The 13127-nt window shown below is 37.1% G+C and overlaps 1 protein-coding gene across 1 annotated transcript in view; it reads right to left on the bottom strand.

The window, feature by feature from the left end:
• The window catches only part of Phex (phosphate regulating endopeptidase homolog X-linked), a 200839-nt gene that overhangs the window by 56041 nt on the left and 131671 nt on the right, over positions 1-13127 (bottom strand). The window contains exon 14 of the mRNA XM_038317022.1: positions 3874-3977. Within this exon, the coding sequence (XP_038172950.1) occupies positions 3874-3977 (104 nt within the window). The remainder of the gene's footprint in view (positions 1-3873; positions 3978-13127) is intronic.

Below are 13127 nucleotides of genomic sequence, written 5' to 3' on the forward strand. Positions count from 1 at the left end.
AACAATAGGTAGGTCATCTGAAGAAAAAATAGAGAAACTTCAGAACTAATTGGTATCATACATCAAAAAAGTATAGTCGTTATCCCTTCTTCATCAAGAAAACTTTGTAAAGGATGGAGAACACTACAGAAAACCAGAACGAATCAAAATACAGAGTTGTGGAGCCCAATCACAATGTACACATCTCTGACATGCTTCCTACACCCGAAGCTCAGGGACCACTGCAGAAGAGGGGACAGAAAGATTATGGGAACAAGGGGATTTGGTAGTTTGCTGTAAGATTGTGCCTCCTAGTAATATCAGAAGCTAAAATCTCATCAACGCGACTGCCGAAACATGACCTGAACATGGCCTGAAGCAGGACAACACCAAACATGCCAAGGGGAAAGGGGAAAAGACCATGAGACCTCAACCTGCACAAATAACTATAGGCAGCTAAGGAATGTTAACAGTTTCAGGCAGAAATAAGACTTTCCCAGAGGAGAGCACACTAATTGGTTATTCAATACCAAATGGTCAGCCCTGAAAACATCCATACAAGTAATATACAACATGAGTGGGTTATATTCAAGAATATAGATGTATATTTATATACATGTATGTATGTAACAACAATTCATGAGAAAAGAGAGCAGGAATTTTAAAGAGAACAAGGGCAGGAATATGGTAGGGCTTGGAGTGGGAAAATGATGTAATTATATTAAAATTTCAAATATAAAAAATAATTTTTAAAAAAGTTTGAACAGTTATTAATTAGATTTAAAAGGTCAGGATGACTTGCCTAGACCTATGACTATGCTACTACATGAAGATGGTCATATAGATATTAAAAATTCTTTGCTGAAGTAATCAGCTTTGAGTCATCAGATTTTACAGCCTTAAATGTAGAATGCTTATAAATAATTTAGATTGAGAATGGAATGGAATAGACAAGCTGAAAATTAGTATGAGAAGAGCTGAGAGCCAAGGACAGTGGAGTAGTTGGTTATAGATTATCATCTGCCATTAGCAAGGAGTTGTAAAACCAGCTGTCATTTTCCTTTGTACTTTTGACTAAAGTCAGGAATACATAAAGACTGGTTAAGCTTTAGGCTTCTTCCTTAAAGTTAACAACTGAAAAAACAATTGTACATGTGTGCTCCATGGAAGTCTGACAAACAGAGTCAAGACTGGTCATATAAGAACATCAAAAGGAGATGGTGCTATCCACAGCTTTAAGGAAGAAAGGATACAAGGGTCTAGTGTTTCTGGAAGGCAGAAGAAAGGTGTTGAACAGGTTAGTAACAAAGAGTCCAAGATGGTATAAAGAATTTTACTGACATCATGGAAACTAGATTATTGACAAATTTTAAAAGCTAGTCCACCGATTCAGATTTTGGGGGATGATAGCACAAATAAAGCTGAAAATTCCTTTCCAAAGGAATCCGGAAAAAAAACTGGACACAATAGTCAACAAGCATCCAATTTAGATCTCTGACAATTGGCCAAAAATGAGCAATAAACTGAAAAGCATTCAATCTGAAGAGACTGCTAGAACTGGGGAATAAATAGAGCAGAGTTAGGTGGGACTGCTCCTGACCCTCCCTCCCGGTGCAATAGGAAATTCACTTTCTCCAAGAAAGGGCCAGCTGAAAACGCAGCTCTCTCAGCTAAAATGTGGCAAAAAAAAAAAAAAAAAGGAAAATCCAGTCAGAAATTTAAAAGAGGAGATCCTGAAACTGGGAAATGAACAATGATGATACCAGTACTAGGTCTGGTGCGCGGGAGACCACAGAAAGTCCATTGGAAAGCAAACCCCAAGGAAACTGGAGACGCGCCTAACTTTGAAGGCACTTGAACTACTCAAAGGCCAGAGCACTAGGTCTGCCCAGCCTCTTGTCTGCACATGAACTTGTATACATTGGGATAATCACCAATAAGTGAATCTAAAAAATAAAATAAAATAAAGGGCTGAAACATGGACACAGGAATCTACAGTCACATATGTCCAGAGAGACACATTCCGCAGTGTCTACAGCAAATATACAGGAAAAATCTCAGAAAAGTAAATTATCATCCAAACTTGATACATTATATTATCTAAAATTTCCTTTTTCAACAACAACAAAAATATGCTACAGTAAAGAAAAATGGGAAGAGGATGAATCATTAGAAAATTACTCTGAGTTAATCCAGATAATAGATTTAGAATGGATTTGAAAGTAGCCATTATAATGTGGCTCAAAGAATCAAGCTATATTCAAAGAAACAGTAAGATGGTAACAATAACTACAAATAAATAACAGAAATTGAAAATGATTTTTAAAATAAACTACAGTTGAGAGCATAAAAATAGAAATTATCTGATCTAAAAAACATTTTTAAAGCATTGAAAAAGTGAACTATAGCAAAAGTTTTGTAAAATAAGGATATAGTATCTATACCACCCAGAACTGGCATGATGAAATCAGTTAAGAATTGTAAAACATATACTGGGGAGATGGTCAATGGATAAGAGCACTTCTTATTAAAGATGCATGACCCGAATTCAGATCCCTAGCACCAGCATGAAAGTCAGGCTACACATGCCAGCAACCCACCATTGGGGAGGAGCAAACAGGTGGATCCCAGAAGCTTACCGGCTAGGCAGCCTAGCTGAAAAAGAAATAGTGGTAAATTCAATGAAAGATATGTCTTAAAAACTAAGGTGGGGGGAGTTGGGAGGATCTTGGACTTAACATAGAGTAGGGAACCCTGATGGCTCCTTGGCCTGGAGAGGGAGGGGGGGTATGGGTAGATGGGAGGGGAGGGAAGGGGGAGGAGGAGGGGAGGAGATGGAAATTTTTAAATAAAAAATAATAAACCATGAAAAAAAACTAAGGTAGGTAATGGTAGAGGAAGCTCTCTGATATCCTTCTCTGGTCTCCTTGGGAACATGCATAAGCACAAATGCTACACACACACACACACACACACATACACACATGCAATACACACGCACACATACCATGCAAATACACACACAAATTTAAAAGCACCTCTTATAATAATGTAAATGCACAGCAATTGTCAGCTGCTTTCACCATCATCAACACTATTAAGATCAACAATGCTTTCTTTCCTAAAGGAAGATGCAGTGGCTAGCTTAACATGGGTTGAAAAGTTTGTAAGGATATTTTCTTATCTGCTGATAGGAAAAAGATAAATAATTCATAACTGTTACTGGATCAAAATGATAGTTTTCAGTTCTCTGACATGGACTACCTCAGTGAGTGAGCGTCTTTTTGTTCAGTTTCTCAACCTTCGTATTGTTGCAACCCTATAATACAGTAACCCCCAGCCATAACTCGATTCCTTGCTACTTCATAACTGTAATTTTGCTACTATTATTAATCATAACATAAATATCTGTGTTTTCTGATAGTCTTAGGTGACCCATGTGAAAGAGTAATTAGACCCCTGGGGGTTGTGACCCACAGCTTGAAAACCACTATTCTAGTTGCTTCTTAATTATACAAACTCTTCTACATATCTAATCATACTAAAGTGTTTGTTCTTCAATCTCTTCAAACGTTTCCGCCTGCATATGAAAATGCAGAGAAACGTATGTAGAAATATTATCTATATATGTATTTATAACTATAGCTAGAAATAGCTTCAGTGTTTGCCTCCTAATGAGGTGTTGGTGCTGAGACCAGGAGGTCTGTTATAGACAAAAGATCTGTACCACGTAATATTAGAAAAGAGAGCTGGAAATCCATGACACAGATTTTGCTAAAACAAAATAACTGTCAAGTTGGCTACTCTGAGTTGAGGAGAATTACAGAGTTTAATCTAAAGAGATTCCACTTCCCACCAATGTATTTATCGATTTCACTTTTTTGAAATACTCACTCTGTTTTGGGAACAGGTTTTCTTAGCCAGAAGAAATCAGACTGTGCTAAATATTTGCGGGTTTGCAGCACATTGCCAAAGTAGTCCGATTCTGAAAATTTCATCTGCATAAAACAAACCACATCATTATTGTTCAAAATGCAGATAAGAGACGATTTAAAAATAGACTTCAGCCCACCAAGGAGCAATGAGAAGAGAAGCTAGGGCCCTCAGAACATCACTCAGCCATAACTCAGGGCTCACAAAGCCATGAAATTTAATCTCAGTAATTTTCTTTTAACATAAAAAGCTCAAAAATCAATATGGTCATTTCCGGATCACAGGGAAGAAAACAAGAGAAGCTTCAGCTGTTTACTGTGTTCTGTTTACTTTATAATTGAAAAGCTCACTTTACCCTTTGCTAAACATATCATCTTAGAACTGAAATTTCTTGGCTCACGAGTTCTTGATCCTTTCTAAAATGTGTGCTTTATTTATTTGTCACATGAGATTCTTCTAATCACATTCTGGGTATTCATCTGAAACCTCATTTAGCTTATAGATGATGATTTAGTCAAATGCTAAAATCCAATTTACAGTAATTGGCATTTGTTCATAAAGGAAAAATGGAAGTAATTCACAGACCTATTTTCCACCCTGAGTACAATGGAGTCACCTAAATAATTTAATTATTAACAAGATTTATCTATTAACATGAAAAAAGGCTCTAATTGCTAAAAACCAAAATTACAGAGGCAAATCACAGATTATAGACTGCATGGAATTACAGGAAATTAAGGACTCACAACAATATTGTCTGCTAAGATAATGGGTTATCTAGTCCTTTTTTCTGGAAAGCGAGTAATAAACAATTTCAGTTCTACCGCATTGCATCCGAAGCTGGTGCTACTTCTTCACCCACGTATTATAGTGATGCTTGTATTATAGGAAAAGCAAGAGTTTGTAGTGATCTTGAAAACTTCGCTTCTGAAATCTCTTACTGGCATAAGAAGTTGAAATGTAAAAGAGATATGTAACTCCATTAATAAGAAAAATATGTGAGTAAGTAAACAACCAAGAGTAAATTCTTTTTTTTAAAGTACTCATTATTTTTTTACTGGACTATTATAATTGCACAAAAGAGAAGGATTCACTGACATTATCTTACACGTATATAAGGTATTTTGATAATATTTTCTCATCCTACTACCAATACTTTTTTCTCTCCCCTCCCCACTTTTCCTTCTATGTTTTTTCTTCCCACATTTCAATAAGAGAAAGCATGTCAGGTTTGGCTTTCCAAATCCTTAACATGATCCTCTCTAGACCCTTTTCCTAATACGCTGTCCTTCTACTGACTACCTATTGTGCAGTGCTAAGAACATTAGGAGAAGGCTGAATTCCACAAAAGAACATTGAAGTGCAAATGTATATTTTTTTTTCAAAAAATTTTATAATTTATGTAATGTACCTGGGTCATATCCATCTACTACTTCCTCCCTTGAGTTCACTCAATCACTTTGACATGTTTTCCATCTTCCTCCCAACTTCATTTATTCTTTTTTTAACCCACTAAGTTCCATAACTGTTGCCCATATGTATATTGTGTGGTCATCAGCTGGGAGCCTCATCTTTAACTAGACACAATGCTGACTAAATGCCAGCACAATTCCAATTCTTTAAAAAGACTGAAAAGCAAAACATTCTAAAGTTACTCAATTTTTAAAAAAAACTTAACTGAATTTAAAACCCAAATGTAATTTCTTAGTAGCTATTAGTCTTTTGATAACATTAAACCATATTCTCTATTACTTTTTGTATGTATTGTGTGTGCCAGGGAGTGTGTAGGTGTATGTGTGTACCACATGTACACAGGTCCCACAAAGGCAGCAGAGGGCTTCAGATCCCTTGGGACTGGAGTTACAGGTAGTTATGATTCACCCAATGTGGGCACTGGGAACCAAACCCAGGTCATCTGCAAGAACAGCAAATGCTCTTGACTGCTGAATCGAAACCATAGTCTTTTCTAAAGCAAGAGAAAAATGCAGCCAGTGATCATGTATGAAACTCACAAGCATTGGATTATAAACATAAATGTACATATTCAATATGATGGTTAGCACTTTAATAGTGAAAATGGTTGTTGGCCAATATCTAGTCACATTTAGCTGATCCCAAACCTTGTGTCTTAGAATAAATAAATCTTAATGAATCATGTTAACAATATTCTATTCTCAGAGGGAGAGGCAAAACTATTAAGCCAAGGATAAAACACACTGAGAACAATGGGAATGAAAATATGGATTAATGACAACAGTGTCATTCTGCTTAGCCAAAAAAAATTGAAGGCAGTGGCTTTAAATTGTCCCTTCTTAAAACTACTTAGGCAGGGGAGACAGGGTTGATAAAGAAAGCACAGCATGGTTGCATAATTGGAAGCAATACAGAAGGCTAAATGAATGTTCTGTGTGCATGAATGTGAAATCGTCTCAAAACCAAGGTGAATAATGCAAGTCATACGTATGAGAGAATTTAAGGTTTTCATGGGAAAATACCAGGAGGTGGGAAGGTTGTGGGAGGAGATAGGGAATTGAAATATATTGTATCATTATTGAAATGTATTTCATGTAAAAAATTAAATTAAAAATGTATACTAAAGACACTTCTCAGTCTTTTGTCTAAAATCAGGTGCATAATATACAAAATAATATTACATATTGTTTATGCACACACTTATGCAGCAAAAACTTGTATAAATAAAACTAAATTCAAGACAATGTTTATATTTTGAAGGAGCTATACATGAAAAAAGGAAAATAAATCAGAAAACATTATACAGGGAATTTAAAATGCACCTATTTTTGATTGAACATTTGTGTGTATGCCAGACAGTGAAACACACCTGTCAGGCATGTACCTAGAATGCTAAAGCCAAAGGATTACTTGAGCCTAGAACTATGAGGCCAACCAGGGCAACACAATAGGACTATTCCCATCTCTCTAAAACAATAATAAAGTAAGATATGTGTATACATGTATAAAGTATGTTTGGTAATATCTGTTGAAGATTAATCCTTAGCATATTTTACATACTGTACCAATGTTAGAGATGTTTCATAATAGAAACACTAGAATTGGTTCTATTGTAAGATAAACTTTCTTTTAGCCTAAAACTAGATTAGAAAGCATGTTTTAGAAATTAATTTTAGCTAACAATCCTAAGGCATTTCTGGGCCATAAGGATATATCTGGGCCAACAGGACGTATCTTTTATAAACATATCATAATATGATTATAACTATTACAACTAGTAGAAAATTCAGATATGTTCTTTATTTCAGAATACTAAGAAATTCTGCAAAGGAATATCCCTAACAAATATTATCTATTTTGTCATATCAATGGAGTCAGTTTTTTTTCTATTAGATGAGCTTGCTAACGTCAGTATTTTTCAGTTATATATACAAAGCCAAAGGTTGACATCTAAATTAGTTCAGAGACTTGAGAGAGAAAACTATTCCCTAACTTCCTGAAGAAGATGGCAAACTGAGTGAGCTGCACACACCTGTAATCACAGCATTCCAATAGGAGGATTGGGACTTATAAGCCTACATAATTTATATAGTGAGACCTCCCGCAGAAATGAAAAGAAGGGTTCAAGTCTAAACATATAGTAAACAAAGCAACTATACCCATGAAAAGGAGCAAATGATCAAGTGGAGCAAAACTCAAGGTGACAATTCACCACCATAACTTGTCTACCTTAACTTGTCTACCTTTAAAATAATAATTTTGTACTGTTTCAGTTCCTAAACTGAGAATATCTATCACTTCTTAAACAGGCTCAATTGATCTACTCCACTAATTTAATAGAACCACAAGTAATGGAGTTATTTTCATAAACATAAAATATATATGATATATAATTCATAAGAACACATCTTGTGTTCTTTTTTTTCCTTTGAAACAAGTGTTTGAGTGTAGATAGTGGACCATCATTAGAATTGTCACCCAATGGGCATAAACTAGAGAGTGTAGAATAAGACAAGGCTACACAGTCTAAAGAATTTGGCTTCTCATTTAGTGTCACATTCTTTGGCCCTAATAGGAAAACCCAAAGAAGAGAGAGAGAGAGAGAGAGAGAGAGAGAGAGAGAGAGAGAGAGAGAGAGAGAGAGAGAGAGAGAGAGAGAGAGCGCAACAAAGAGGAGAAGGTAAGAACTGGTACTTGTTTGGAGGTAATAACCGAGTCCTAATAGACCTTTCTTGGTACAATACTATATAGCTGCTAAAACAGCGTTCATAAACATTTATGGGAGATAATGACAACACAGAAGGTTAACTGTTAAGGAAAGTAAAAACTTCTGTGCTGACATGAATGACAGCTGTAGAGAAATGGGAAGAAACAACATCTCCAACAGAAGTATTATGATGAAGTACCAATATTGTGGGTGCTTTTTGTTCCTTTCCTCTGTCTCCAAAATGTTCTGCCCTCTGATACTTTGATAATTTAATATCTTTCAAAAACCATATTTATGAGAAAAACTTGAAGCCCAGCAACAATTGGGAAAGTTTTGTTTCTTGTACCGACGGAAGCAAAAATGAATGTGCACATATACTCTAACAATTTTTAAAGCTCTACAAGGGACAGATTGGGTCAAACACCTCTTGTCCTTTCAATTACTAAAAGAAATCTAGGTCAAGTTGATAATGACTTTCAATAAATTCCATTTTGACCTTTCAATTGAGTGACCTTTGTGGAGATAGTTTGGGTTCTCATGTCATTTTGTTGGAAGAGCTGCTCGGATTACAAAATTCATGGATCCTAGATTTCTTTTCTTGGAGATGTTACCCTAAAGTACCAATTGCCACAGATTAAATGGAAGAATAAAGTTATCACTGCCTTCCTCTCCTCTACTCAACTTAGGTAAAGGATGTACAAAGCAGATATAACAAGGAAATGTGTTCAGCTTCTTTGTTTTTTTTTTCATGGTTTATTTTTTTAAATTTAAAAATTTCCATCTCCTCCCCCTTCCCTCCCTTCCTTCTTCCCCTTCCCTCCCCTCCCCACCACCCATACCTCCCCTCCCTCCCTCTCAAGGCCAAGGAGCTTCTTTGTAGAAGAAGTAAGGCTATGTTTATAAGATACTACATACGCCAAGAGCAGTAGAGAACTCCCATTTAACTCAAATCTTTTTTAAGGATGCTCAGAGATATGCCCAAATACCTGTAAGATTTTATGTTAGATAACCAAAGAAATTTTTGTATGCTTAATGAAATCCACAATTTGAATTTCCATTTTTCCCTTATTTAAATAATAGAGCAATATACAAGAGATCTGTGCTTAGATGAATGAGAGGTCGTACACACACGCATACACACACAGTGAGAATTTGCATATCTATACACATATATACAGGGTACGCTCAAAATGTTTAACCATCCACACATATAAAATACCATAGAATTTCCCCACAAGTAGCCATGTAATGGTGACCAAGAGCCTCAATCAACACACCATAACCACATGCCCTACCTCTATGCTAGAGTGAGAGAACAGTACTCAGCCTGCTCTGGCCAGTAGAACACTCCAGATGGACTCTACTATGTGAGAGATAAGGTGAGGAGGAGAGGGGAGGGGAGGAGAGGGGAGGGAAAGGGAAGGAAGAAAAGAGGAATAGAGTGGAGAGGAGAGGAGAGGTGAGAAAAGACAAGACTAGACAAGACAGAGGAGAAGATACCCTAGCTAGAGCAGACTAAAGCCTGCAGTTCTTAATTTCCAGTTTACTTCAACTTTTTTCCCCCACCTCCAAACCTATTTCCTCTGACTGAAATACCCAGTGTAAGTTTTTGCTCTTTTCAAAACTGGTAAAAGCCAACTTTCCAGTCTATTTCCATTAAGCATCAATGAAGTAGAATGTATACTTTATATAGCTAATTCGAACCCTGATTGCCACTCACTTCCCCCTCGTAGCCGAACCACCAGGCTTTCCTGCCTAATGATGTCATTTCAAATTAATGGTAGTTCATTTCTTACTGCTTTTAACAAAGACTACAGGAAAACAGTTGCTCAGAAATGCATTGCACAGTATCTCAATTTACCATGTCATTCTCAGAGGGAAATAATATTCTCTGATTCTGTTTTACATTTGCCTCTCAATTCGTTTCATTTCTTCTTAGCTCCATACGAGCTCAACTATAGTTTACACCCTTTCTCCCTGACTGCCATCTGACCCATCTCCTAATCGCTCTTCTCTTCCCTTTTGTGCCTGATGAATCATATCTTTACGTGGGTCAAACTGAGCAAGCTGCTTTTCATTTCCAACAACCTCTTACACACAGAGCTCGCACTAGTGTAAACTGCTCATAGGCTCTCTAGTAGTCCTTATCTACATGTTTATTAAAATTGAAAACACAGTACCATTGTGTACTCATGATAGTTCAGTCATTTTTCTATTAACCTCCATGGCATGGTTTACAATCGCATCGTGCCTTAGCATCTTTTCTGGTTGTGCTTTTTTCGTTTTTCTCTATCAGTTTCTGAATACAAATGGGTTTTTACTTTGTGTATTTTGATTTTTTTCACATTGACTTTTTAAACTGTTTGAAATGCTTAGGTATAATTTCAATCTGTTCTGGCAATAAGTCAGATGAAAACCATTTCTTCACAAAAGTGCTTTAAAAGCTTGGTACCTGGTGGCTGCAATTGAGCCCCTGGAGAAATGTATCCTGTTTGATATCTGTTTTATTTTCACAAAAGATACTGCATTCTGTGAAGCCTGAAGTCTGGGACTCTCAATTTGGACAGCAGCAGACTGCCAACAAAACCTGATCAACTAAGTATTTCAAGCAAGCTCTGGATGCTACCTGATTGGATTATGGCTTGGGACAGTTCCATCTATATAGCCTTTTAAATCAATTTCAGGGACCTGGATACTGCATGCATTAATTCATCATGACTTTGGCTTTTCCAGACCAGAAAAAACACCACTGTCATAAGTACAAATTGAAGATATCATAGCTAATGCTTATGCTTGTGTTCATGTGCCAGTGCAGGCTTTGAACATGTTATTTGATCCTTATGACAATCCTGTATGGGAAAGATTACAATCATTCATTTTGCAGATAATGAAATTGAGGCAGAGAAAGATACATAATCTTCCACGGGTCCCACAGTAGTAATAGAAAGCATGAGAATTTCACTTTAAGCATTCCTGGGTTCATGCTCATAACCATTACCCTCCCGTATCCTGATTTAGGATACTTACCAAGCACACAGAATTATGCAGGTAAGTAACCAGGATCTCCTTCTAGAGTACTTTGTACCCCAGAGATGGGATTCTTAGTAGCAGCAGTTCTCATTTTGACCCACAGAAATATCTTTTCAAAATATTAGGCATATGGGTGTTTGGCCTTCATGTATGTATGTGCACCATGTATGTGCTCATGCCAAAGGAATCCAGAAGAGCGTGTCACATCTCTTGGAATTGAGTTACAGAATTTTGTGAGCCACCATGTGGGAGAGAGACTAGAAACCAATCCTCTGAAAGAGCAGCCAGTGTTCTTAACCACCAAGTCATCTTTCCAGCCCCTATAACATTACTTTTTATAGGGATCCTACTATGTGTCAGACATTGAGCTACGTAGGTGCTTTTAAATTCATACAATTTTATCTTCTCAGATCCCTCCCATCAAAGCTCAGGGAACTCCATGAAAGAAGAGACGGAAAGAATATAAGATGGGGCAAAGAGCACCAAAAGAACAAGGACCTCTAAATCAACATCATCAGTGAAGGGGTACTAGCCCACTCATATGGCTCTGGCAGGCTTTGCCCTTCTCTCCCATTCCCTCTACCTTCCTAAAACACATTAGACTACATTCCTAAAGCTAGCCACCAAAGTCTCTTCCCTTATTTGGCCACTTCTTCTTCCTGAGGCTGACTACCAATGTCCAGCAATCAGAAGGCCCTTTGGCTCACCTAATTAACATTTCCAATTAAAATTAAACACCTCATCCTAACACGGAGTTTACAAACTGCCATTTGTCTGTGTGCCACATCTGTCTCCTCTACCCAGAGGTAGTCCTTTGTACCTCTGGGACAAATGCCCCTTCCTTTTCTTCCTCATCTCCAATTTCCTTTACCACTGCATCCCAGCCCATTCTAACGGAGACTGCCCCTTCTTCTCTTAAAAATTACACCTGCAAAGTCATTTGCTGCTATTTTGCTGCCTGAGTCAGAAAGCAGTCACTTTAACTTTTCTTCCACACTTAATAAAGGATCTCACTGTGAAAACAGGCTGTGGTCTGTGCCTAATCTGGAGCCTGGGAGGAAGCCAGGCTTCCTTCTGGGGGTGGTCTCTTTCAAACAAGCTCCTGTGAACTCACAGAGACTGAAGAAGCAGGCACCGGGCCCACACAGACCTGCACCAGGCCCCGTGTGCTTATATTAAGGCTTCCAGTTTAGTGTTTTTGTTGGATTCCTGAGTGTGTGGATGAGTGGGTCTCATAATTGTGCCTTCTCTTGGGTTCTTTTACTTCTGTTAATTTATCTTGTCCAACTCTGATGTAATAGTTTTGTTTTGTCTTATCTTTTAAAAATTAAGGAATAAAAACATATATCTCAATATAAATGATTAAATAAATAAATAAATAGATAGATAGATAAACAAACTTCTGGGGTTAAAAAAATGAAGTAATGAATGAATGAAAACTTACCAACAAGAGTAAACTACAGAACTGTCATTTATACCTGCTGGGACCGGGGAGAGCAGGTTTCTCTAATGGAGAGACACTGGGTATATCAATCACTTCAGGGTACATCCCATGCTCAAGAGTAGTTGACCAACATACAATGGACACCACAGTTTTTTGTGTGTCTGTGCTTTTATTTGGTTATAGTTTTGTGCTTTTAGTTTTGGTTTGGGCCTTTTCTTTTCTTTATGGGTGCTGTTTTATTGTTTTCTTGGTTTTTAGAGTGTATTGGGTTCCTGTTTTTTTGTTTGTTTGTTTGTTTTTGAGAAAGAACTTTAAAAAGTTGGATGGGAGGGAGATGGTATGGACAGACTTAGGGGAGGGGAAGAGTATGATCACAATGTATTTAAATTTAAAAATTACATACATTAAAGAAATACCCAAATCGCCAACGGGAACATAAGTAAAATCTGTACAAGGTTAAACGATGTTAACCTCTAGACAACATTCCGTCTCTCCACCCTCAAGAAACACCCCCCACCAAGTCTCCCAAATGGACTCCTCTGTTCTACCAGCACAGCTTCC

Source organism: Arvicola amphibius, chromosome X (genome assembly GCF_903992535.2).
Source record: "Arvicola amphibius chromosome X, mArvAmp1.2, whole genome shotgun sequence".
NCBI lineage: Eukaryota > Metazoa > Chordata > Mammalia > Rodentia > Cricetidae > Arvicola > Arvicola amphibius.